At 37.6% G+C, this 25985-nt stretch overlaps 1 protein-coding gene across 19 annotated transcripts in view; it reads left to right on the top strand.

Moving 5' to 3' along the window:
- The window catches only part of ERC2 (ELKS/RAB6-interacting/CAST family member 2), an 840901-nt gene that overhangs the window by 383718 nt on the left and 431198 nt on the right, over positions 1–25985 (top strand). For 8 of the 19 annotated variants that reach the window (XR_012669220.1, XR_012669223.1, XR_007357650.2 and 5 more), the window contains 3 exons: positions 6839–6979; positions 8998–9138; positions 20958–21151. Coding sequence is in view for 1 of the 19 variants with exons in the window: in XM_075130329.1 (XP_074986430.1) it covers positions 6839–6979; positions 8998–9138; positions 13189–13224; positions 20310–20339; positions 20958–21151 (542 nt within the window). In the remaining 18 variants the exon portion in view is untranslated. Of the gene's footprint in view, positions 1–6838; positions 6980–8997; positions 9139–13188; positions 13225–20309; positions 20340–20957; positions 21152–25985 lie in introns of all 19 variants that reach the window. The other 11 variants (XR_012669214.1, XR_012669216.1, XR_012669217.1 and 8 more) reach the window with 3 other exon arrangements.

Here is a 25985-nt window from a genome sequence, read left to right on the forward strand (position 1 = left end):
AGTTTATATCCATCCATGACAGTACTCCAGTCATGTGAGTTATCCCACCAAGTCTCTGTTATTCCAATCACATCATAGGGCAAACAGTCCTTTATCCAAAATACCAAATGTTTATAGCTGTTTTGGTGTTGAGAATAATTAGGATTGATTCTGTTTCTGGTGTCAAATAACTTGCAATAATGTGCAAGATTCTAAGGAAGTAATTAGTTAGGACTATGCAGGAATAATTAATTGATATATTTGCAGTTTCTTCTAGGCAATGAAAGCTCTTTAAAAAAGACTAAAGGTACACTTTGTATTAAGCCAAAAATAATTTTATTCCTGCCCAGATAATTTTTTAAAAATAAGAATAGGTAAAAACACTATTGACTTCCTTGATGTTAATATTAAACTTTTCAAATAGCTTAGCTTTAGCACTGGCCCAGCTCAAGAGGTTGCTTTCATGAAGCAGATATTTATGAAATTGGTCTTGCCATACAACTGCTGTAGCCCCACATGGTAGATAAGCAATTGAGTATGTCTGATAATAAAGCAGCATGCTGCTACAATTCAGTTCCTGCTTCTGTGATAAAGTGCAAGTAGATTAGACCTGTGAGGTACTAGATTAGTGCACAAGGAAAGCTTGCCAGTGCAAATAAGACTAATACAAGACCACATTGTTGGGATTTCTGCAAGTTAGCTGTTAATCAAGTAAAACATGGTATATTAGGCCCTTTTAACACGTTTTTGACATCTAGCCCCCTGCAGCTGACAGTTAAATTAGCCTTCTTTTGTGATTGACTGAGAATAATTTTATACTATTTAACCATTAATAAAATGTCAGAGTGAGTATTATGTATACATTTAATATAGTTCATTATATAGGGAATATTACCTTATGTAACTAAATCTTCAAGGTGGCATTGGTATGAAAAACAAAATAAAAACACTCTAAAGTAATTTATGCCTACAGCATGTATATACTTTAACATTTCTTAATTTACATTCAATGCAGCAGGATAATCTTTGAATTTACAGTTTAAATATCCGCCTAAGAAACTGGGAATGTATTTATTATTAGGAGTGAGTTTGGGCTCTTAATAACATACATCATCCATGTCTTGTGTAGCTCACAATATGTGACATGTTAAAAAGTAAACTTAGTACACTTTTGTCATACTGCTCAAATAAAAAAAGTGATGATGTTTCTATTTAAGGCCCCATTCCTGCAGCGTCATCCACATGGGCGAACCTCTATGCCTACACAAAGTCATATTGAAGTGGCTAAAGGAAATTGTGAGACTCTGGATGAAATCGTGACCTCTCTGAAGTCAGTGGGAATTTTGCTATTGACTGTATGAAGCCAGGATTTCACTCTCTTTTGAATATGGTGTACAGAGCTGGGCAGCCTACCACTGTAAAAATTATATAGTCTTGGAAAGGGTTTTAATGGCTAGTCGGCCTTTTGTCCTCTGCCTTTGACAATTTCTTTTTGCTGTATGCAAGATGGAACACATCTAAGTACATAAAGGAATGTCATCACTATGTAGCTTATCTGTGTTAGAAAGAGAACTATATAATTGTTCAACATTGTCTTCAGCCGGAGGTTCTCGTAGTAGTGTTTAACTCTTTAATATAGATGTACACTTATCCAAGGGGATAAAGGTGATTTTCTCTGACAAGTAAATGCAGGATGTAAAATGAGAGAAGAACACTGAATTTCAGGCTCTTTAAAAAATTGCTCTTCAGAAGTGCAGTAGCAAATAATATCTGTTCTGTATCAATGTTCTTATTACAAGAACATCAAACTTAGTGCTGATTATTTTCCTATGTCAAAAAGTTCCCAAATGTATGTACTAAAAGTCCCGCAAGTGAAGCCTTACTATATAGTTAAAAAAGCCTTCACTTGAACGTTAAAAACTCACAACCTTATTAAACATTAGTTTTGTGCTAATACATACAGTTAAATTACAGAGCATTCAATATAATGTACGTTTTTGCTTTGAAGGATTGATGAAACAGGAAGCGCGATAGCCTGATGTACCATATTGTATAACAGAAGGAAACAGTTAAACTTCTTGGAGAAGCACAAATATTTTCAGTACTAATAAAACAGGTCTATAATGATCACTACTGAAACATAGCACATATTTTACATGTACAGATCAAGCAGGAGACATGACTGAGTTCTCAGTTTATCCATTATTAAACATCCAATTTTGATACCTGAAGCAAATAGCTGATAACTTCCTCATCTTTTCATTTGCAACATTGTTATACAAATAAATGCTAAAAGTGGGTAAATACAGTGGTATTTGCACATTAAACACAAAATTTAGGAAGTGCGAAAGCTATGATTCTCACGGTCATGCAGCTATGCTCACATTGTACATACTGTAAAGCACACATTTAGCATTGTCTGGCTATACCAAAAGAAGGACAGGGGAAGCTTGATATGGTTTAATCAGGCTGCAACTTTATTATTATTAGATGTCTGGGACTTACCTGGCAGATAAAAGTATCTTTTTGTTTGTTTAAACCTGCTGCCTACCAATTTCATTGAGTGACCCCTGGTTTTTGTGTAATGTGTAGGAAAAAGTGCTGTTTACCCCTTCACATTCTTTGTGATTTTATAGACATCTATCGTTATCTTCCTTTAGTCTTTTCTTTTCCATGCTTTCGCCAGTTCCCCTCTTTTTCCATCCAGGTCCTCCAGGCAACGCAGTACTGGGATCTTACCATCCCCCACTCAAATGAGGGTTAATGTGGGCTAAAGAAAGGGGAATTGACTCCCTACTGTACTAGTCATAGGAGCCCTGAAACCTTCCCCGCCCCCCCCCCCATTATGCTCCTTTAACAATCCCTCCTTTTTAAGTCCTTTACCAAGCAATTGATCAGGTCACTGTATACCTTTCCTATGGAGTACCTGCACTGGACAGCCTATTAATTTAGACTTTTCAGTTTAATTTCCTGAGATTTTTGAAAAAGGAAAAAAAATATTTTTCCTGGTCTCCATCATCTACCTTCTTTTCTCCTGTTTAACCGTTACAGGTTTACCTAACCTCCAACGCTATCTAGGTCCACTGCAGCATGAAGATTATTTTCCCCTTGGCCATTCATGTCTGAAAAGCTTTTGAGACAGTTTGATTTGGGAAGGGGACATAGTCGAGAGTCAGGGTGTCTTCTGAGCTAGGTGAATGGGTAAATTTTTCTTCTCACATTTGGAGATTAATAATAGTTCCACTTCCAGGTGGGCTCATGAGCATGAGGGATCTTCAGGAGAAGATCCTCCTGACTTCCAAACGTTCCCCTTAATCACAAGACCATAGAACAATATTCTTCGCACAATTAAAATAATGAAAATATTTATTTCAATTCAAAAGACCCCATTAAATGAATATTATTTTAAAAACCCAGTAAATACATATAATGTGCCCTTTAAACTGCAGGAAAGTGATAAATCCTGAAGGGGTTTTATGCAAGAAACACATAAGAATGACGATACTGGGTTAGACCAATGGTCCATCTAGCCCAGTATCCTGTCTTCCAACAGTGGCCAGTGCCAGATGCTTCAAAGGGAATGAACGGAACAGGGCAGTCATCAGCTGATCTATCTCCTGGAATCCAGTACCAGCATCTGGCATTCAGAGGCTTAGGGACACCAAGCGCATGAGGTTGCATCCCTGACCATTTTAGCTAATAGCCATTGATGGACCTATCCTCCATGAACTTATAGTTTTGGTCTTCACAACATCCCCTGGCAATGAGTTCCACAGGCTGACTGTGCATTGTATGAAGAAGTATTTCCTTTTGTTTGTTTAAACCTGCTGCCTACCAATTTCATTGAGTGACCCCTGGTTTTTGTGTAATGTGTAGGAAAAAGTGCTGTTTACCCCTTCACATTCTTTGTGATTTTATAGACATCTATCATTATCTTCCTTTAGTCTTTTCTTTTCCATGCTGAACAGTCCCAGTCTTTTTAATCTCTCTTCATATGGAATCTACTTCATCTCCTTAATAATTTATGTCGCCCTTCTCTGTACCTTTTCCATCTCCAATATATCTTTTTTGAGATGGGGTGACCAGAACTGTATGCAATATTCAAGGCATGGGTGTACCATGGATTTATGTAGTGGCATTATGATATTTACTGTCTTATTATCTATCCCTTTCCTAATGGTTCCTAACATTCTGTTAGTTTTTTTTGATTGTCACTGCACATTGAGTGGATATTTTCAGATAACTGTACACAGTGACTCCACAATCTCTTTCTTGAGTGGTAGCAGCTAATTCAGACCCCCATTATTTTGTGCCTATATAGTTGGGACTGTGTTTTCCAATATGCATTACTTTGCAATTTTCAGCTTTGAATTTCATCTGCCATTTTGTTGCCCAGTCACCCAGTTTAGTGAGATCCCTGTCTAACTCTTCACTGTCAGCTTTGGACTTAACTATCTTGAGTAATTTTGTATCATCTGAAAATGTTGCCACCACACTGTTTACCCCTTTTTCCAGATCATTTATGAATATGTTCAACAGCACTGGTTCCAATACAGATCTCTGAGGGATGCTGCTATTTACCTCTCTCCATTTTGAAAATTGGCCATTTTTCCTACCTTTCGTTTCCTGTCTTTTAATCCGTTACTGATCCATAAGGGAACCTTCCCCCTCATCCCATGACTGTTACTTTGCTTAAGAGCCCTTGGTGAAGGACCTTATCAAAGGCTTTCTGAAAGTCCAAGTACACTATATCCCCTGGATTAACCTTGTCCGGAGGTTTGTTGACCCCTCAAAGAATTCTAATAGATTGGTGAGGCATGATTTCCTTTACAAAAGCTGTGTTGACTCTTTCCCCAAATTGTATTAATCTATGTGTCTGATAATTCTGTTCTTTACTATAGTTTCAACCAGTTTGCCTGGCACTGAAGTTAGGCTTACTGTCCTGTTATTGCCAAGATGATGTCTGGAGCTCTTTTTAGAAAAAAAAAATGGCATCACATTAGCTATCCTCCATGTGTCTGGTTAGTAGTTCCTCAGTTTCACATTTGAGTTCCTTCCGATCTCTTGGATGAATACCATCCGGTCCTGGTGACTTGTTGCTGTTTAATTTATCAGTTTGTTCCCAAACCTCCTCTATTGACACCTACATCTTTTGTTATCACCAAAGGGTTTTGTGCTTAAGTAAAGTTGGAGCCATGGAAGCTGAAAAGATTGGTGAGGCTTGGAAAAGCCCTCCCTGTCTGCTGGAAACACTACTCATGCTCCACTTTTCCCACCACTCAGTTCCAACACCCTCTCTCATGCTGGGAAGCAAACAGGCAGACAACACATGATGGCCACTGAAGACAGTGGTGGGGAAAGAACACATGGCAGATATTTGGGGAAAGTGAGGGAAAGCAACTAGTGACTGTGGTACAGAAGCTGGGGAATGCAAGGCTCTGCCTTTTTGGAGGAAAGGGACTTTTTTGATGCTTCATAGAGTGGGCTAAGGAAGGGGAACGTCTTCATTGGAGGAAGGAGAGTAAAAAGGAGAGGAGGAAGGAAGGGCTGCTGCAGGGGTGGGAACTGAACTTGTTAGGCTCACACTCCTCACTTTATTCTCATTCTATGTGTCTTAAAGGTTGAGGTTATGCCTTTTACAGATTTCTGTTGTAGTTCGGGGGGATAGGAAGGGAACAGTTTTGGAGGGCCTCTAAGCCTCTAAGAAGGATTATACTGAATGTCTAGAGAGGACAGTTAAATAACTAGATATTCTTAATAATAAATTTCAGTATAAGTTCTGTAAATGAACGAATGCTTCCCCCCCTTACACGATAGCTAAGCTTTTTACAAATAAAGTGAGCTGATGAATAAAACATTACATGTATTACAGTATAACAAGCTATGCATAGAGCAAATTAACATGAGAGAAAGAGAATGTATGTTATTCTGACTATTAGACTTTCACTAGCCATGGTCATATGTTGCTATGCAGCAGTATTTTAAGAGTTGGTACTGCTTTTATAATAGAGATTTCATGTATCAGTATAAAAAGAACTTAAAAAGAAACAATCAAGAGCACTAAAATGGCACACCAAAAGAATCAGAAAAGATGGATTATGCCATCCATTTTCCTGCCAGTGTAGTAGTATTTCAGGTTTAACTTTCCCGAGTGATATGGCTTCCATCACATTCCATGGGAGACTTATCCCATAATCTAATAAATCAATAAACAATCAAAATAAAGGTACCTTTTTCTCTGTCTCATTCAATATTTTTCTTAGTTGCCTCAAAATGTAATACCTGTGAATATAGCTTTACCGATAACTGGCAGATTGTTGCTTGCATTCTAAATTACCAGACAATTGTTAACTAAACTTTAGAACTCTCATGAAGACTGTATTGCAACCAGCATAGAACTTTAATAAGAAATAAGTAAGTAATAAGAATAAGTAAATAATAAGTAATAAGAAAATTCAAACTGAGTACAGTAGAAAACGTGGTTTTGTCATTTTGACCATTCATTCATAATTTATGGATTAACAACAAAGCAGGTGCATTGTCCAAATATGTTCTCTAAATATTTTTAAAGTATATGTATTTTGCATTAATATCAAATTTTGTTGCACTTTGTCTGGGATGGTACCACAATTCAGCATTTGGGGCTGATCCAATGCCCATTGAAGCCAGTGGAAGTATTTCTATTGTCTTCAGTAAGTGTTGGATGGAGCCTCCTCTTATTTCCCTTATCTCGAAAATTAAGGTGATATATGTGCTTCCAAAGATCAATTTTCACAGTGCAACTTAATACAAAGAGGGTTTTTGTTTTCTGAATTGATGTACCATACCTTACATTTTTATTACTCTTTCTTATTGTTAGGAGAGAATAATAGAGCGCTTGAAGGAGCAGAGGGAACGGGATGACCGAGAAAGACTGGAAGAAATAGAATCCTTCAAAAAGGAAAACAAAGACTTGAAGGAGAAAGTTAATGCTTTACAAGCTGAACTAACAGAGAAGGAGGTCAGCCTTTGCAGTAAAATTAAAAATCTTTATTGTTCTGGAGGAACAGCCGTGTTAGTCTGTATTCGCAAAAAGAAAAGGAGTAAATTGGTTAGTCTCTAAGGTGCCACAAGTACTCCTTTTCTTTATTGTTCTGATCTTTCTAACAAGTTTCACTGATATAAACAAGTTAATTAGAGACACTATCCAATTGCTTAAACTAGCAGTTCTCAAACTGTGGGTCGGGACCCCAAAGTGGGTCATGACCCTGTTTTAATGGGGTTGCCAGGGCTGGTGTTATACTTGCTGGGGCCTGGGGCTGAAGCCGAAGCCTGAGTCTCACTGCTCAGGGCTCAAGCTGAAGCCCAAGGGCTTCAGGCCTGGGTGGCGGGGCTCAGGTGACAGCAGCCCATCCACCCAGGGCTGAAGCCCTCAAGCTTCAGTTTCAGGCCTGCTCCAAGGCAGTGGGGCTCAGGCTTTGGCTTTAGCCCCCCCACCTGGGGCTTCCTGGGGTCATGTAGTAATTTTTGTTGTGAGATGGGGGTCGCGGTGCAATGAAGTTTGAGAAACCTGGTTTAAGCTATTGGTTTTCAACTATTTTTAGAAACTTACTCCTAAAGCAGTATATTTCTTTCCCTTATTTCTTCTTTGTTTATATTCCTTTCCTTTCCTTTACATATGTTTGACACAGCTTTAGTATTCCACTGCTGGTCCTATTTTCAGTTTTTATTTGAACTAATGGGCTTAGCAGGAGCACGACCTTCCGAGAGTAAGGTCCACAAGTATTTGATTCAGTCAGACTGATTATTGATAAGGGGTTTTACTTGGTGAGTCCCTGGTCTGGTTGATTCTCTACTAAAGTTTTGGTGTGCCATTGCATACCACTGCTCTGTGCTCACTTCATTAGATTCTTATAAACTATGTGATAATATTAAATCCTATTCATGTCATGCTGCAAGATACTTCTTGGTTTTTCTCCTCTTGAATACTTCTACTGTAGAGTCTGAGTACCCTTTAAAGTAAAGATATTAAGTGAGAATTTATAAGTAATTAAAGTTGTGATGAATTAATGGAAAATGTTTTCTCTATTCAAATCCATCTTCGGGTGTTTTTTTTTTTTTAAATCCACCACCAGCTTGATGATGATGATTTTAATAAAAGCCTGCTGCCATTTTTGCAGGGGCTACAAGAAATGATGGTGAGAAGTCCACGGGTTGTGGGTCACTTGCAGGATTATCTGTATTTATCTCACTTAATCAATTCCCTGCTATTGGGGCGGGGTCAGGGGTGGGCGGCAGGCGCAGGGGTCTCGCGTCTTGGTGAATCCCAGTCCCTCCGCTTCTGTGCCTGTCTCCTGAGAGCTGTAATACTTTGGTCTAATTTCATTGTTTGAGTTTACTGTGTGGGTGCTGGGCAGGTGTTAGTGGCCTGTGATATACAGGAGGTCAGACTAGATGACCCAGTGGTCCCTTCTGGGGCTCAACCTCTATGATTCTAATTTATTTTAAAGCTTCTTAGGCTATTATAAGTAAAACAGACAAAATTAACAGTAGAAGTTGATAATATTTTAAGTACAGATGAATATGTAGAATACTGAGGTGTGCAGCTACCGCCACCCTTCTATCATAGGGTAACTGGCAAAAGTAAAATCTGTTAAACTAAATATAAAGGAGAACACTGATCAGTGTAAAATATAGAATCGACTATTTTCTAATTCTCAAGGATTACATTTAAAATACAGGTGAATCATCCATTTCCCCAATGAAATTACCCTCTATTCTTTCAGCAGAGGGAACATGGCATATTCAAAAACAAGTGATTTTTTCATAAACATTCAACTTTTTGTTAACCTTCTAAAAATTACCTAATAATATTGTACTATGCTGTAAATACCCATCCCCATGTCTGCACACATGTACTATGTAAACAAAGTTTTTGACTGAAAACATAGCTGATAACGATAATTTACGCTCTTCGTGGCTAGAATCAATGCAATTTCTAACACCATCTCTTTCCTCTTTTTTTGGATAATTTTTCAGTCTAATTTAATTGACCTCAAAGAACATGCATCATCATTGGCATCAACAGGGCTGAAAAGAGACTCCAAATTAAAGTCTTTAGAAATAGCCATAGAACAAAAGAAAGAAGAATGTAGTAAGTTGGAAGCACAGCTGAAAAAGGTAAGTGCCTTCTAAGAAAATTCTTATTGTGAAATGGACTAAACTCTTCACTTCTCTAGTATATAACTGGCAATGAAGCAAGAGGTCCATTTTAAAATCTGGCAGTCTTCTGCTATCTGCTGATACTAGCATCAAACAATGTTGACTTTTTCTTAAGAAGCATGTATAAAAGCTGTCTGTGAGCCTGAAAAATTATCTTAAGTTTCCTGTCTAAGGGGTACTTGGAAAAAAACTGGTGAAAATACTGGGGTGGGCGGGGAGTTATAGAAACCAGCCATTACTATATGTACGAATATAAACTACTCTTTCTAGTGAAAAATGTCTAGGTCTTATATTGAAATTCTCCTTAATTTTATTTATTTAATGAATTTAAATTTGAGGTAGTTAAAGAAAATAGTGTTTAATATATCACAGTTGGCATTATTTATATCCACCAAGAAGTAGAAGCAAACATTTAAAGACAAATATTTTAGAAATACAATACTTATCGAATAATTATATGTAGATTACTGCATTACAATACTAACTGATCTCCAAATTTTCACATTTTCTTTCATCTGTTTATTTGACTTTTTGCTGTGTCATTTGGTAGTGTCTGCACTCATTGTTTGAACACCAAACTCATGACATACTAAGTGGGTTTAAGCATCATATTTTCTTTCTGCAACTATTAAATAAGCCAGTGAGAAGTGTAGATAAAACTTTAAAACCCCAAAATACTTTGGACGTGGATTTATATGCTTATGTGATCTAGAAGAGGTTGATTATTTTAGCTTGAATATTGACATTTTTAGGTCCAGATTATCATACCCTTCCTCATGTGGAATAGTTAGCCTCATTGATTTCAGTTGGACTACCTGTGGAGTAAGGTATTACTCAAGCATGAGCAAGGCTTTCAGAATTTGATTCTTATATTTTTACCTAAAATTTTGATTTTATTACGTACTTCTAGAGTAGGTATATGTGCTGTAATGTATACTTTAGAAGAGCACACTCAAAATATTATGATCTGATATGAATTTTACATGTATAAAACACACTATATATACAGTTGTTGCGATGACCGTATAGGGGTCACCAAATGAAATTAATAGGCAGTAGGTTTAAAACAAACAAAAGGAAGTATTTCTTCACGCAATACACAGTCTACTTGCGGAACTCTTTGCCAGAGGATGTTGTGAAGGTCAAGACTATAACAGGGTTCAAAAAAGAACTTGATAAATTCCTGGAGGATAGGTCCATCAATGGCTATTAGCTAGGATGGGCAGGGATAGTGTCCCTAGGCTCTGTCTGCCAGAAGCTGTGAATGGGTAATGGGATGGATCACTTGACGATTACCTCTTCTGTTCATTCCTCTGAAACACCCGGCTTTGGCCATTGTCGGAGGACAGGATACTGAGCTAGATGGACATTTGGTCTGACCCATTATGGCCATTCGTATTTTGGATGAGAGGAGGGCATCTTTTCAAATAAACTTGCATGCAGAGAGCTTTTAACAAAATCTTAAATTCTTGTAAATATTTGATAGGTTATCAATGCCATTTGCACTAGACTTAAAATACCTACATAAAGCATGTAGCCAGAGATCATTTTTATTTTATTAAAAGAAATATAAATATTATTTACTTAAGGTGTGAAGAATCTTTATTTGCATTATAGTTCAGATAATTATAATTTAAATATTATTACTTCTATGGTTAACTTTCATATTTCATGTTGTTGCTTTTAGCGGTATTAGTTCAAATGAATTCACATGTTCAAAATATATTTTTTCAGTGGCCTTATTTTTGAGAGGTTTTTTGTAATAAATAGTTCTTTAGAATGCTAAAGCACCCGTCATCTTAAAAAAAATTGAAATCTGCTTGAAATAGTTGAAATTCTAAATCAACATCTATGAGTGTATATATCAACACATCATTTAGTAATGGAAAAATAAGCAGTTATAAAAGTCTGTAAGTGTCTGGGCCTCCTTTCAAATAAAAAGGAAGTATGGTGCTTATGAATAAAATACAAAGGGTTACCAAATGAAAGTTGAAAACATAATTGTTTGATTATACCATAAATACAACATGAATTCCCAATGGGAACTGGCCCAAGATTTGTAGGAGATTTGGTATTTCCACAATAACATGCAGATTCAACATTGTTGGATGTGTTTAGGAGAATAGAAATACTGGCTGTTAATGACAATGGACTGCAAACAGTAATTTTTAATTTTACATTTACTTTAGTAAAAGCTTTAATTTCAGCTAAACCTAAAAATATCCTGTGATAAAAGTAACTCACTCTCCAGAAATTGAAACCTACCTTCAGTCGCTGATTTTATCCGTTAACAAACTAACTGAAACAGAAGTCAGTTTTGGGAGGATTTTAGAATTTTGTTGAATGGAGATGGGAGGGAGCGTATACATTTCTTCATTCTTATACACAGTGTACAAATCTGCATGTCCCATATGGATGCTCACTGTATCAATGAACACTCAACACTGCAGAAGTGAGAGATGTGGCACTTCATTGGACATAATCTGAAAAGTAACTCCAAATATGTATCCATTCGTTTTAAAAAATATTAACAACTTGCATATCATTTATCATTCTTAAAAAATAAATAAATCAGAGTGGCGGTACTGTTAGTAAACTTGCTCAGCGTTAGCTATGATTCTTTAGTTGTATCAATTTTTATTCCTAAACATTGATTTAATCCAGAACATATTTGCAACAGTGAATAGTTCTGAGAAGTCATAGTCCTAAGCATGCCCCGAAGAAGTGTTTATGGGATACAACGCCTAATCAAACTTGTGACGAGGAACAGTTTTGCCTTGGAATTTTGTTCCTCTCCTTTTTCAATTATTTTTTAAATTCCTCCTTTTTTTGATGATATCTATCTATCAAATATTTATATTCCTCCTTTATCTATATATGTCTCTATATATCTCTCTATATATAAAATTTTGTTTCTCCAAGATCTTTTTCCCAGGGTTTGACTATAACTATTTCTCAGTATTATATACTTGACACTATACAATACTTGTATTTCTGGGGGAGAAAATATGCAGACTCAGAAAGAATATATTCAGAAGTAAAACAAAAATCCTGAGGCAGACTTGAAATATTTGATTACAAGAAACTGAACTGCAGCCCCATTATTAATTGAAATAGCATATGTGTTTAAAAACCAATAAATAGGAGAGCATTCAAAAAGAATAATTGCTCCTGTGTTCATATTGTATTTTACTGTACACCAAAATTGTTTAAAACCATGAGCATGCTTATTAAGCCTTTTGTTACAAGGATTATGATTTGGAATTGATGGGAACAAAATGAGTGGAGAGCTCCCAACACTTTTGTGCCAAAACTCTACAGGCATTTTTTTTTTTTTACTTATTTTCCTTTGCTAATTATGATGGAACAGCAGGAATTACCTCATAGGTAGTTAATTATTTTTTATGTTGCTTTCCTGAATCTTATTATCCACTTTAGAATTTCCTTCTTTTGTTGTTTATCATGGATTTTAAATTTCCATGCTTACTGACATACTTGCTGTCGCTAAACTACTGTTTGCCAAGCTGTACTGTTCAAAAGTCATATTGAATCAAAAATTCAGGCTTGTGTTGATACAAAATAAAAACCATAAATTTAGTGATAAAGTCTAATTAATCTTTTATTATTACTGTCTTTGAAACTTTTGTGATAAATTGCAGCCTTGGCTAAAAGCGCTTCTAGTGATTCATTGCTTGAGACTAGCACTTAATGTATCATCAAAAGTGGACACCTTTCTTTATTTCATGGGTTATTTAACTTGAGAAAGGGAAAGTAACACAAACCTTAAATTTTTTACTTCAGCTATTCTTTTTTAGAAGCCAAAGTCAACATTTATGTTTCCCCAGTGCCTCTCGCTTTCACCGAGGAATGTTTAGAAACTTAAATTTCTACTTTTTATGACAAGTTCTTCTGTGCAAATGCACTGGATTTGTTGAGCTAACGCTGTTTTCCTGGATCTTTCCTTCTTTTCCTGTCTATGCTTCACTCCTTCCCAACTTTGCAATGTAGCAAGCTGAACAGTTGTTCAATCAGATGTACAATCCAGTAAGTCCTTTCTGAAAGTGCCCGCTGTAACATATGAAAGCATGAGGATCCATTGACCTGACACTGTGTTGTGTTCTTCCGCTATGGAGCTTTGCAAAAACTTTTTTGATGATCACCTGTTTTAGTTATGTCAAAATAAATGAGCTTTGTGGACTTCAAGGCCATTTCTTTTGAATATGATATGTATTAACTGGTAATTGGATTAATATAACATCCTCCAAAGTTCAAATGTCATTGCCTTCAGGTCCTCAACTTCTCTATTATATATTTTTTTAAAAGCATGCAGAAGATAGTTTTTTGTTTTATTTTATTTTACTGCTATGCTCATCGAATACTTTACTGGATCCTTCAAATTCAAAATAATATGCAGTGATTTATTTATAATATCTCAATTGATAATATCAGTAATAATACCTAGTAAATGTCTGTTCAGCATATTTTTGTAAAGTTGCAGTATGATCACATTAGTTCAGAAGGCAAAAGATCAGTTTTTCAGTAAAAGAATGTGCATGTTCAGTATTTATACATTTAAAAAACATATTTTTGCCAAGAAAAGGCTGAAAATATAGAATGATGAAAACAAATTGCAATGTTGTTCTATAATTTAAACAAGAAAATGTAATAATACTTTTGTTTGTTTGGGATTATTCTTTGATGCCTTCTTTAATATAGTTTCTTAAGCAATTTTATTTTGTCTCTATTGTATTCATTTTTCAATTTGAGGAAGAACAAACACATTCTTATCTGTAGAAGATTTTCTGGCTGGTACAAACTAACACTAAAAATATGCTGTGAGCATCACAGGGCAGAAATAAAGATGTAACTGGATTGTGATAACATAGCAATTTATGACCTGCGGATTACATAGTAATTCTAAATATAATTACCATGTAATTCCAATCAGAAGGTGTGATAGAACTTGATTTTATAGGGTTCTATAAAAATATGGTATTATACACTTGGGGTGACACTGGTCCCACTGAAGTCAATGGGTTTTTTTTTTCATTAACTTCAGTGGGCCAGGATTTCATCCTTAGGGTCCGTTGTTCTGTTGCTGATGCTGAGTATTTCTGCTGATGTAATGGAAATTTCATGTGTATAAATGGGGGAATAGATCCCATAGAATCTACCATATTTACTTCTTGAAAATCATGTAATTACATTTGAAATTCACTCATAATTTGTTCATAGAGAACATAAAACCTAATAATATACCCACTTTCTCATCCAACATTCTGTGGTGATCAAATGGTTTGTACTCTTGTACAATGGCATTGTTTCCTTATATTAGTTTGGGTCATATACATGATTGTTTCATAGGTAGACGACATACTTTCATACACATCCTCCACACTCTTAGTGTGCACACCTTTTGTTTATTGCTGACTCCTCGGTTACCTTTTCTCTTGCTCTATGTAGACCACTCCCTTCATTATTTCAGTTTTAATCACATTGCTGTAGTGATTGCTATTTGTTGACCATTAACCTTTTTGCATATAGTATCCCAAATCTTATCAATTTTAACTTTTTGCATACTTCTTTTTTACAAGAACTATCTCTCAGTGGTTCAAAACCACTGGATGGAAAATCTTTTATATTAAATTAATGTAGCAGGTAGTTACATCTTATCCTCAATGCACATTTTCTTTAGTTATTTTTCCCTCTGTGTTTATTTTTGACAATGTGAGAATAATATTTTTTCAGACTGATCTAAAGACTTGTTCTTTAGACTACATGATTGCCATTAACAGAAAGCTAGCCAAATGTGTGTTTCCATATATGAGATAAATGACTTTATATAAAGTGGATGGCAAAATACAGTCCTGTTGAACTCTAATCTTCATTTTAAACCTTTCTGGCATTTAACAATCAATTTTTAAGTAAGCCTTTGTTCCCTCATACTGCCTGTTCCTTTTTCAGTAGAATGATAAACCTTTGTTAGTCCACAGAGTACTATCAACTCTGGTTTCAGAGTAGCAGCCGTGTTAGTCTGTATCCGCAAAAAGAAAAGGAGTACTTGTGGCACCTTAGAGACTAACAAATTTATTTGAGCATAAGCTCAACTCTGGGGCACTCACTCTTATCACGAAAGCTTATGCTCAAATAAATTTGTTAGTCTCTAAGGTGCCCCAAGTACGCCTTTTCTTTTTGCGGATACAGACTAACATGGCTGCTACTCTGGAACTCTTATCACTGAAGCTACATTTTAAAAATGCACAGAACAAACAGATTACTCTGTTTCACACTTCTAGGTTTTTTGGGTAGCAAAGTGGAAAAATATAAAAGGGGCCCAAATCCTGGTCACCTTGTTCATGAGAATATTCAAAATGAATTTAGAGGGACTACTTGTCTGAATAATGTGAACAGAATTTGGGCCTTTTGTGTGTAGATGTGAACACGGTTTAAATTATACAATCATGCCCTGTGCTAGTAAATAATGGTTAGAAAACAGTTGCATGGTTGTTATTTTTTTGTAATATGGTATTACAATTTATTTGATCGTTTCTAGTCCTTCAAGCTGCTTCTGAATATTGAGGACCTGATTCTGCAAATACTGAGCAGAAACAATGAAAGATCAAAAACCAAAGCAAACTTTAGTTCTAAATTGCTTAGCTCAGTCCCAGGAATTAGCTTAAAAATAACTTAAATTTAAAGACATTTTAAAATTTAAGAGGAGAACAGATTATTTAATTTATTATTGAACCAGATAAAATTTGAAGGATCTTAGAAAGTATTTTTTGCATGTACATTTCTGCTGTTTCATTTAATTATTATTTTTGGTCAAGCTCTAATTTGATATTTTTGGCTAGTTTAAATTAAGGTATACTATTCCAATGCATACATCTGATACAGAAAAACGAATGCAGGATGTGTGCATAATATATAATAAATTCATTAATTTTATATGTCTTTATCACACTTTAATATTTCTGTAGACAATTTGGTAATTATACAGAAAAAATATTTTGCCTCTACTTGTGGAATGCAAAATAAAAACCAGGGTTGAAAATATGAAATGCTTTTTAGAATCAGAGAAGTTCAAACATTAGTGTGACAGTCTCTTCATTTGCATGTATTGGGGATTGCAAAAAATAATAATGTATTTTCCAAAACGAAATACAGCATAGTATCAATTCAATAATTGTATGCAAGTAGTATATTTTCTTTAAAATGCAACATCCCAATTAATAATTGGAATAAGAAGTGTGTATTTAACTTTTATTACTGAGAAACTGTTGTTAGATGGTTACAGTACTATTCAAATTAAAAATAGTATCAAGCCCCTAAAATTAACAAACAAGCTAAAGGCATTTATATTTAATATGTAACTGGTGAATATTAATAAGAAAATTTTGTCTTGTAAAGAACTGTTCAGATGGAACGCAATGTTTAGCAAGTAGTTAGCACAGGGGTGGCCAAACTTACTGGCCCTCCGAGCCGCATACGACAATCTTCAGAAGTTTGAGAGCCAGAGGTTGGGGCTTCAGCGCTGCTCCTGCTGAAGCCCTGAGCCCTGGCAGGTGCTCCCTGCAGGGCTGAAGCCCCAAGACCCCCCTCTCCGCTGGGCAGAAGCCCCTACCACATCACCCTGCTGCAAGGCAAAGGTCCTGAGCATCCTCCCACCCAGTCTGGTAGGTGAAGAATGGGGGTGGGGGGGCCACCATGAGCCACACTTTAAAGGTAAAAGAGCCACGTGTGGCTCACAAGCCACAGTTTGGCAACCCTAAGTTAGCACATTTAACTGTGAAACCGAGAGTGTCTTTCCCAGACCTGAGGAAGAGATCTGCATGGCTTGAAAGCTTGTGTCTCTCACCAACAGAAGTTGGTTCAGTAAAAGATACTACCTCACCCCCCTTGTCTCTCTATTTGTCCCCAATGCGAGAGAATTCAATAATTTAGTTGTGAACTTAGTCCATGTCTATACGTACTACTCTGCAGCAGCGCAGCTGAACTGGTACAGCTGTGCAGCTGTAGCACGTCTGGTGAAGATGCTCTATGCTGACAGGAGAGAGTTCTCTCACTGGAATAAAAACACCCCACCTCCGCAAGTGCCATAAATTATGTTGGTGGGAGGTCTCCCATTGACAAAGCGCTGTGCACATGAGTGCTTATGTCGGTGTAATTTAGTCCCTCAGTGGGGCGGAATATTCACACTCCTGAGCGACATAAATTTTGCCGACATAGGCTGTAGCGTAGACATAGCCTCACTCTCTATTTACAACCAATCAGTCTGTCCTTTGCAAATTTTGAATAACACCAGAAAAATTTTCTGTTTCAAAGATGTTTTATGATATTGCTCCAACAGCCCTCCATATATTTAGAACCTTTCCTTTTTTCCTTCCATTTAGTAGTGTGCATGGGTTTGATCCTGCATTCCTTCTGCAAAACAACCCTTATTCTCCCAATTAGTCCCAATCTATTGAATGGGTAATCCCATTCAAGTAGGGACAACCTAATAATGGTTTCAAATACTGGGCCCAGTATTTAATTTCCTAATGTTTTTAGATTAGAATGTTTTTATCCTGGTATTTGCATTGTGCTTTTATATTATTTCAATTGTTATGCATCTCTGTGAAGCATCTTCAGAGCCTTGGTAGGGTGGGGTAAGTAATTTATCAGTTCTGGGCTTACTCGAGTTTTATAGGCACTGTTTCGTGCTTGGAGTGGTGTGGAGATGCATTGCTCCAGGGGGAACGTATCCAGGAGGAATTGTGCCTTTGGAAGGCGGAATTCCTCATGGAATTTGCCAGTATGTAGGGGAATATACCTTCAACTATACCTTTTTGTGAGTGAAGCGTATTTCTGCATGCATGCCCAGCTAGCTTTGGTGCCTCTGCTGTGTGGAATCCTGGCTCTGCTTTCACCATTCCCCTTTTGAAGTGTCTTGAATACTGGGCAGGCTAGGCATAGTTCTTTTGTTGGGGGAATAATTGGGCTTTTATTGTTCCTGGCTACTGAACAGGAGTGCAAAGGGGAATAGAGAGTCTCCTGATGCCATTTACTTCCCCTTCCTGGAGCCGCCGGGAATTATTATTGTTCACATGAAAAGTCTTCCAAGTGATTTCATTTTACACAACTAATTTTAACACGAAAAATTGAAAACATGACTGTTTTGCCTTCAACATCCAGTACATGTATATAACGCTCTTCACAGTTACAATAATATAAAGCAGCATCAAACGTGTACAATTTTAATTTAAAGTTGGCATGCAAACTAACGTTAATTAAAGCATCCATAATGATTAAAGAGACTATTTCTGTAAAGCAGTGTGGTGAAGTGGGTATAGTGTGTGTCTGGGCTTCAGGGAATTTGGGTTTTCTTTGGTGGGTGCAAAGCCGAGGTGGGGAGTCCCGGCGGTGCTTACCTGGGGCAGCTCCCAGGAAGCATCCGGCAGGTCCCTCTGGCTCCTAGGGGTGGGGTAGCATAGCTACAGGGGGAGCAGCCACTCCCTCCACTGATCACATCAAAAAGTAGCGCCTTAGGCACAGACTCCGTGGGTGCTCCGGGCTGGAGCACCCACGGGAAAAATTTGGTTGGTGCAGAGCACCCACCGGCAGCTCCCTGCCCCGCGCCCGGCCCCAGCTCACCTCCACTCTGTCTCCTCCCCTGAATGCGCCGACCCGCTCTGCTTCTCGGCCTCCCCCTCCTCCCAGCTTCCCGCAAATCAGCTGTTCGGGCGGGAAGTCGGGGCGGGCTGAGAAGCAAGCGGTGGCTTCGCGCTCAGGCCCAGGGAGGCAGAGGTGAGCTGGGGTGGGGGGACGTGAGGAGGGCCACCCGTGCCATAGCAGGTAACCTGGGGGGCACGCAGGGGAACTGCTCCCCACCCCAGCTTACCCCCGCCACCCTGGGCCTGAGCATGTAGCCGCCACCTACTTCTCAGCTCTCCCAGGCTTCCTGCGTGAACAGCTGATTCACGGGAAGCCAGGGGGTGGAGAAGCAGAGCGGGGCGGTGCATTCAGGGGTGGAGGCGGAGCGGAGGTGAGCTGGGGCTGGGCGCGGGGTGGGGAGCTGCCGGTGGGTGCTCTGCACCAACCAAATTTTCCCTGTGGGTTTTCCAGCCCTGGAGCACTCATGGAGTCGGCACCCTGGCAGGTCCCTCTGGCTCTTAAGGGCGGGGTGGGCACCCAATACGGTGGCACACGAGACCCTCCTGCCTGGTTCTGGGGGCAGTCAGGGGGGATGGGGCAGGGATCCCGGGTGGGGGTAGGGGATCAAGGAACGTGGGGGGTTGGATGGGGCAGGAGTCCCGGGGGGGCGGGCAACGACTCCCTCGTGGGGTGAGGAGGGAACCGGTTGTTAAGATTTTGGCAGCTCATCACTGACTGTAGCTAATCTGCGCCGCGGTGTGATATTTATCAACTTTGTGGATTTCTGAAGGATAAAAAATATTTTATTGGTAAATGTGCCACAAGAACAATATAGTTGAAATACTCTGAGTACCAGACCCTGCAATGAGCTCAGTGTAGGGAGATCCCGGCATCTGTGTGAAGCTTGTACCCTAAGAATGTAATATTGTCTAGAGGGGCAGGTTGGAGTAACAAGAAAAACAAATATAGTGAGCTTCTTATGTCACTTCCTTGTTCTTTTCACAATTAGATCTCCTGTGTGAATAGAAATCCCCAAGTAGAAAAATAGAATTTGATAGCATCATTATTTCCTTATTATCCTCATGCTTAAATTATGTTACATGCAGAAACAAAATATTTTTGTTCTTCAGTAATTTAATTTATTGTTTTCCTCCTTTAAACACAAAACTTTAAAAAAATATATATATTAAAAAATTTCTACTAAATCATTGCAAAGAATGTCAACCTTCTAACCGTAGTAGTTCGTGGTACTGATCTTTTTTTCAAAACATGCATGTTTCATTTTGACCAGCAGTTGTTTCATTGCTTGCTTGCCTTGTTTATTCCCTGAAATTAAAAATAAAACAAATCAACATCTGCTCTGTTTAGTAAGATAGCAGGAAGACCTACTGTTCTAATTAATTTTTGTAAATTTTTTGTACATTTTCTCTGAATTTTCTATGTTTAATGTGCACTGTGGTTAAACTACTTGTTTTTTTCCTGCCTGCTCTTTGAAGATGCCAATTAGGAATAATGGGAAACAAGGGGTAGGCTAAGCATTGCAATGCATTGTTGTTTCCATCTGTCTGTGATTATTTCAGCCAACAGTTTAAAACACTTTTATACCCAATCCTGCTCCCATTGAAGTTAATGGGGCTTTCCCATTAGTTCTGGTGGGAGTAGGACAGGACTCCACACTGTTGTTGTTGTTTTCATTGTGTTCTTTCTTGTCTGTGAAATTGCCACCCACCCATGCATGTGTTTGCCAGGTATATTTATTTGTGCCATGTTCACCAATGGGCTTGTTCCTCTGATGTTTCAGGTTAAGTATTAACAGTAGAAAAAAAGGCTTTGGGTTAAAACTGTCAGCTGAAAGCATTCTTCTAGTTTTACCTTTAAAAACAGCACTGATTCCTTCCTTTAAATTGTTACTATCTATTATTTTTTCTTCATGATGCAGTTTTGTGAATACAAACCTCTGATGATTATAGAAAGAATGCAGACAGATTTTCATTTCTCTTTGCTGTGCCTCTATGGAAATACGTTTCCAACTGACAAAAATACCCATAATCCTTTTTTCATGCAGACTTGAACTCTGAGGCTGCAGAAGTAGCGCCACCAAACTATCTAAATGATTGTTGTTGTTTTTTAACTTAACACTAAAGGCTCATGAAGCTGAAGAAGAAGCTCGACTGAACCCAGAATTTGCAGACAGAATGAAACAGCTTGACAAAGAGGCATCTTACTACAGAGAAGAATGTGGTAAAGCTCAAGCTGAGGTTGACAGACTTCTAGAAATCCTCAAGGAAGTAGAGAATGAGAAGAATGACAAAGATAAGAAAATTGCTGAGCTAGAAAGGTAATTTTTGTATTATTTGCTTTATACTGAATGGCCTTTTTATTAAGTGAACTCCATTGTGGAAAGACCTAAAATAACAAAAAAAGTCAATTCACATTACTTCACGAGTTGTACCTAAGAAACAAGTGTATGTGCTGGCTTTGAAGCAGATTTGGAATCTCCTCCTTTTGGCTAGAAAAGGCTTGGTAGTCTACATATCAAAGAGTGTATATATAGGGAAACTCCCACACAGTTTACATAGTAACATCCCTGTCTGCAAAACCTGGGTGAGATATTGCATTATGGGAGTAATTATGCTTTTTTACTGATACTGTATTAGTATTAGGTGAACCCAAATAAGAACCATTCCAGACATTTGTCCTTGCCTGGAACAGCATGTACAGTATACCGCTGAGAAATTCTGGAAAGATGTGGTAAATCTTCTTTGGGTATTTTTCTGGGGTACCTCACATTCTTCTGTTGGCAGGTATCCTTTGAAGGTTGGCAAGTATCCTATCTTCTTAAATGTGGGGAAGTTGTTCAGCCTTTCCCTAATGGAGGGAGAGATGCTATAGGAACCACTAATCTTGTTCCTTTCAAAGTGAACAGTACTGTAAAGCTCCTCCTGCAGATTGTGCCCCAGGTTGTACTGTATATGTGAAGTTCTTGAGTCTGTGAGGTTTCTCCATTCCTATCCCAGAGTAGCCACTCTTATGGGAAAGAAGGAAGGAAGGAAGGAAGCAATGTTGTGTGTTCGGGTGTTTCAAAAGTGTATTCCAGTGGTTGTGTTGTGAGAGGAGAGCCCCAAGGGGCCACATAAATCAAAAGCAAGTTCAGTGGGTCCCAGTATAACTGTTGCTAGATCCTGCCAATCTATCAGCTACTACTGGACAAAGTGGTGCACTGTCCCAGAAGAAAGATCCTGCTACAAAACAGACCCACTAGTTATTTCAATTGTTATTGGAGGGAGAAAGCCAAGATCTGTTTTTTACAGAAGGAGGCTTGTGTGAATTAGAGGTAAAACATCCTTCTTACGTGGTTTGAAACTCAGATGTTCAAAAGTTACTGTAATTATTTATTTACTTTTTGCAGGCACTTGACAAAGATCTGGTTACCAATAATTGCTTGTGGATGGTGTAGAATAAAATGCTTAAGAATAAAATCACGAAAACAACATTCTGTTCAACATATTATATTACTATACAATATATTTACTATTATTACAATATATAATTGTATGAGTAATTTGCATGTGCCCAGGAGATGTAGGATGGATGATAGGTAAATTTTGTAGATAAATGCATAATAAATACATGTACCTGATGTGCACAATACCCACAAGTTACTGTGACATTTTTGATATACATATATATATATAGAAAATTCTCCTTGCCCAGAGCAGGAATTATAGTAACTGCAGGCCTTAATGTGCTAAGAAGTACTGACATCTGCTGAAGTTAGCAGAAGTTACTGGTGCCAAGCACCTGGTAGGATTGGGCCCCAATTTTCCTTTTAAACCTTCTTGTTTTGGGAAATTTGGCAAAATAAAGATTTAGATTCCCACACTGTAAATAATATGTTTAATAGTTTACTTCCAGCATAGTTAATAAAAGGATATAATCAAATACAGAGACATAAATATAAGAATAGATCATATGGTTTTCTTCATACATATGAATGTGATTTCCTGCATGATATTTTTATTTGATTTATGTGAACCTTAGTCTGAACATGAAGCAGTTTCAGTCATTTACTGACAATTGATTATAGAGCAAATGGCCAGGATTCTAATGAGTAGTGGATATTTTACATGTTTTGCTTCAGTTTCACACAAAGAAATGAATCACATGTATACTGAGTGTGACAAAATTGGTGACGTATTTCTGAGAAACGTTGTGTACAGTCTATTTGAATAGCTGAGTATGACCAGATGGTGGCTATAAAATGTTATAAATTTTAGCCTCTAACTTGCATTGAGATCTGCTAGAATGGCCCCTGGCCCCTGTGTGGAATCCAGTTAATTTCATTGAGACTACTCACATGATTAAAGTCAAGCACATGTATCATGCATCAGAGCTAGAGTACTCAGCACTTCTCAGGATTGAGCCCTAGATATACAATGTACATAAGAAAGTATTCCACAAAGAAGCAGATTAACTATTCCAAAATAAAACACAAATGTTGATTTAGAAATAGATTGTCGGTTCATCTATTTAGAATGTAAGGGCTAGATTATCCCTTGTTTTAGACTGCCGTGTGGGAGAACAAAGAAGCATAAGGATATTCACCTTCCTGCATGTTTATGTGCATTAAGGGGTGGGGAATGTGTGGTGAGCACACCAGGAAAAGTAATCTGCTCTAGGTATAGAGAAACAATGAAGAAGCCTGATTTTCAGAATGTTGGTGCTTAACCTTTTTTAGGAAATCAGGCTCCTTTAATATGACCCAAAGTTTGAGACACTTATAATTCCTAATCTCTTTTGACAATGTTGTCCCTAATGTCTAAATCTATGTATGGCTGTGCCACCTGGTGGTACACCAGTGAAGGAATTGTGACTCAGAGATTCCCGCTTGCTCCAGAGAGAAGTAAACTATTGCAGTTTTTTTACAAGGTGCTGCATACTTCCCCCTTGTGATGGCTCAGCTCTGTTGGCAGGTTATCTGAGGGAAAGCAGAGCCAAGGCTTTACCTACTCTCCACCCATTCCTTGTTGGGGTAAAAAGATGAGTTGCAGCTCTGCAAACTTGCTTCCTCCGACTTGTTCCCTACTCGCCTGTGCAGCTTCCAAAGGGCAAGTTGTCTTCTGTTTAGGGATAGTGACAGCACATGCTCCAGCTACAGGGGCTTGTGTGGGATTTCTTAGGAAAGTGAGTGCTCTGTCCAGGTATGCATTTTGATACATAATCTGTTGAGCTGTATGTGTATTCCTATTCTAACATCTTCCTTGCACTGCAAGGTACTCTTCTTTTAAATTGCCCAGTATCTAATTTTGTTGGCTTGAACTATAAAAGTCATACTTCATAATATTATTAGTTATAGTGTTTTTACCAATATAAAACATCTCCATTTCAGAGTTGTGGAGAAGTTTATAATTAAACCCTTTAATCTGAAATTTAAAAACTGTTGAAATAAGTTTGTATTTTAGAGATTGAAATAAAACTTAACACAGAGAAATCACTTTTTAAACTGTGCAGTTGACTAGTATACTAGAGAACGTCAAATGTTTGAAAGAAAAGATGTCTGATTTAGGACAGAGTCTAAGAAATGTACGTGCTGAATAGCAGACAGGCAGGAATTATTAACAAAACTGAAGGAACTTTTATGCATATGGTAATTCTCTTTGGCTTGAACTTTATATTTCTACTTCAGAAATCACTGCATTTCTGACAGTTTAATCATTTACTTCTAACAAATGCCTATAGTGTATACAATACATCATGTATACTGTAGGTTGGTCTGTATGTTAATTACTTTTTATATACAGTAAAAGACTTCTATTTTTCAAATTGGTTATTGTTACAATCTGATAAACCTAAAAGTTTTCTAGCACTCATTGGTAACTTATTGCATTGGTCATGTTTTTTTTTCTGCTTTATCGGTCTAATACTCATTTTCAATAAAGTGTAAAAGATCTTCTTGTACAAGTATCAATATAACTAACAATAACAATATATACTCTTAATAGTCTTTAATATTTTTTTCCCACAACAATCTTATGTTATCTAACTTTCTATGAGTTCACATCTTGAGTGGTTTGTTAAGGGAATGAGAACTGAGATCTTGTGCTTCCAGAACCTGAGAAATGCAGATATCCTGTTACCAACATCGTGCACCAGGGGCTAAATTGTAGATGGGTGGAGTGGTTAAAGAGTTCCTGGCCCTCCAGGGTAACCAAATAGGATCAGGATGTGTTGCAGTGGGGAGCTTACTAAACATGGGAACTTCCTGGTCAGGAAGTTCTTTAGTTACTGCTCCTTAAAGAATGGCTTTTTGTGTATGTCCTCACACTACAGTGTGTGTGGGTGAAAAGCAGTATAGGGAGGCGATCCCTGCTCATGGATGACTCGGTATTTGGGAATTGTAAATAGAGTTCTCTGCAAATGTCTGGACTCCATTTGTTTAAACCTTAATAGAAAGGATGGCTGGAAAAGCTGTGGAAGATCTGGCAAGACACCAAGCTACAGCTGGCAGTAATGTGCAGCTAAAGAGGCAGAATATAAGAGATGCCACAAAATGGGATATTTTGCAATAGCACGCAGGTCATCAAGAACAGTGGAAACTGTCCAAGAGGGATTGTTATCAGATGACAGTGAGTCTATATTTCTAAGGACTATATCCTCAATAGAACAGGCAATATCTTTATACATAAGCATGAATCTAAACAATCAAAAACTTAAATTTAAAATTGTTACTGGAGCAGCAGTCACTGCAGTTCCCAAAAGCTTATAATCAATCCCAGATGAAGATCAGCAAAGATCAAATAAGATTCTACTTGGGGCTAGTAACAATACTTGGATGTTTGTGGGGAGTTCCCCAGGAAATTGTGAAACGACTGAAAGTTCTTTAACAAGTAATATGTGTCATACTAGGACTAACAACTCCCCTACTAGAGTTTCCAGCAATACAAGGACTATACCTATTACTGAAACTGGAATGCATTAATGGCAGAAAGCAAACCATACAGGACATGTATCCACACATCTTCTTAGGACTAGGAATGTTGTCAAGAGAGTACAAAATAAAATCAGTGTCATCACCAACTCCCTCGGCTCTCTCAGGGTCATAGTGCATCCTTATACCTTTTCCAGGAAAAGTCAAAGAAGAATTAAAGAGAGTGGGGTTATTTACCAGATAG

Source organism: Caretta caretta, chromosome 7 (genome assembly GCF_965140235.1).
Source record: "Caretta caretta isolate rCarCar2 chromosome 7, rCarCar1.hap1, whole genome shotgun sequence".
NCBI lineage: Eukaryota > Metazoa > Chordata > Testudines > Cheloniidae > Caretta > Caretta caretta.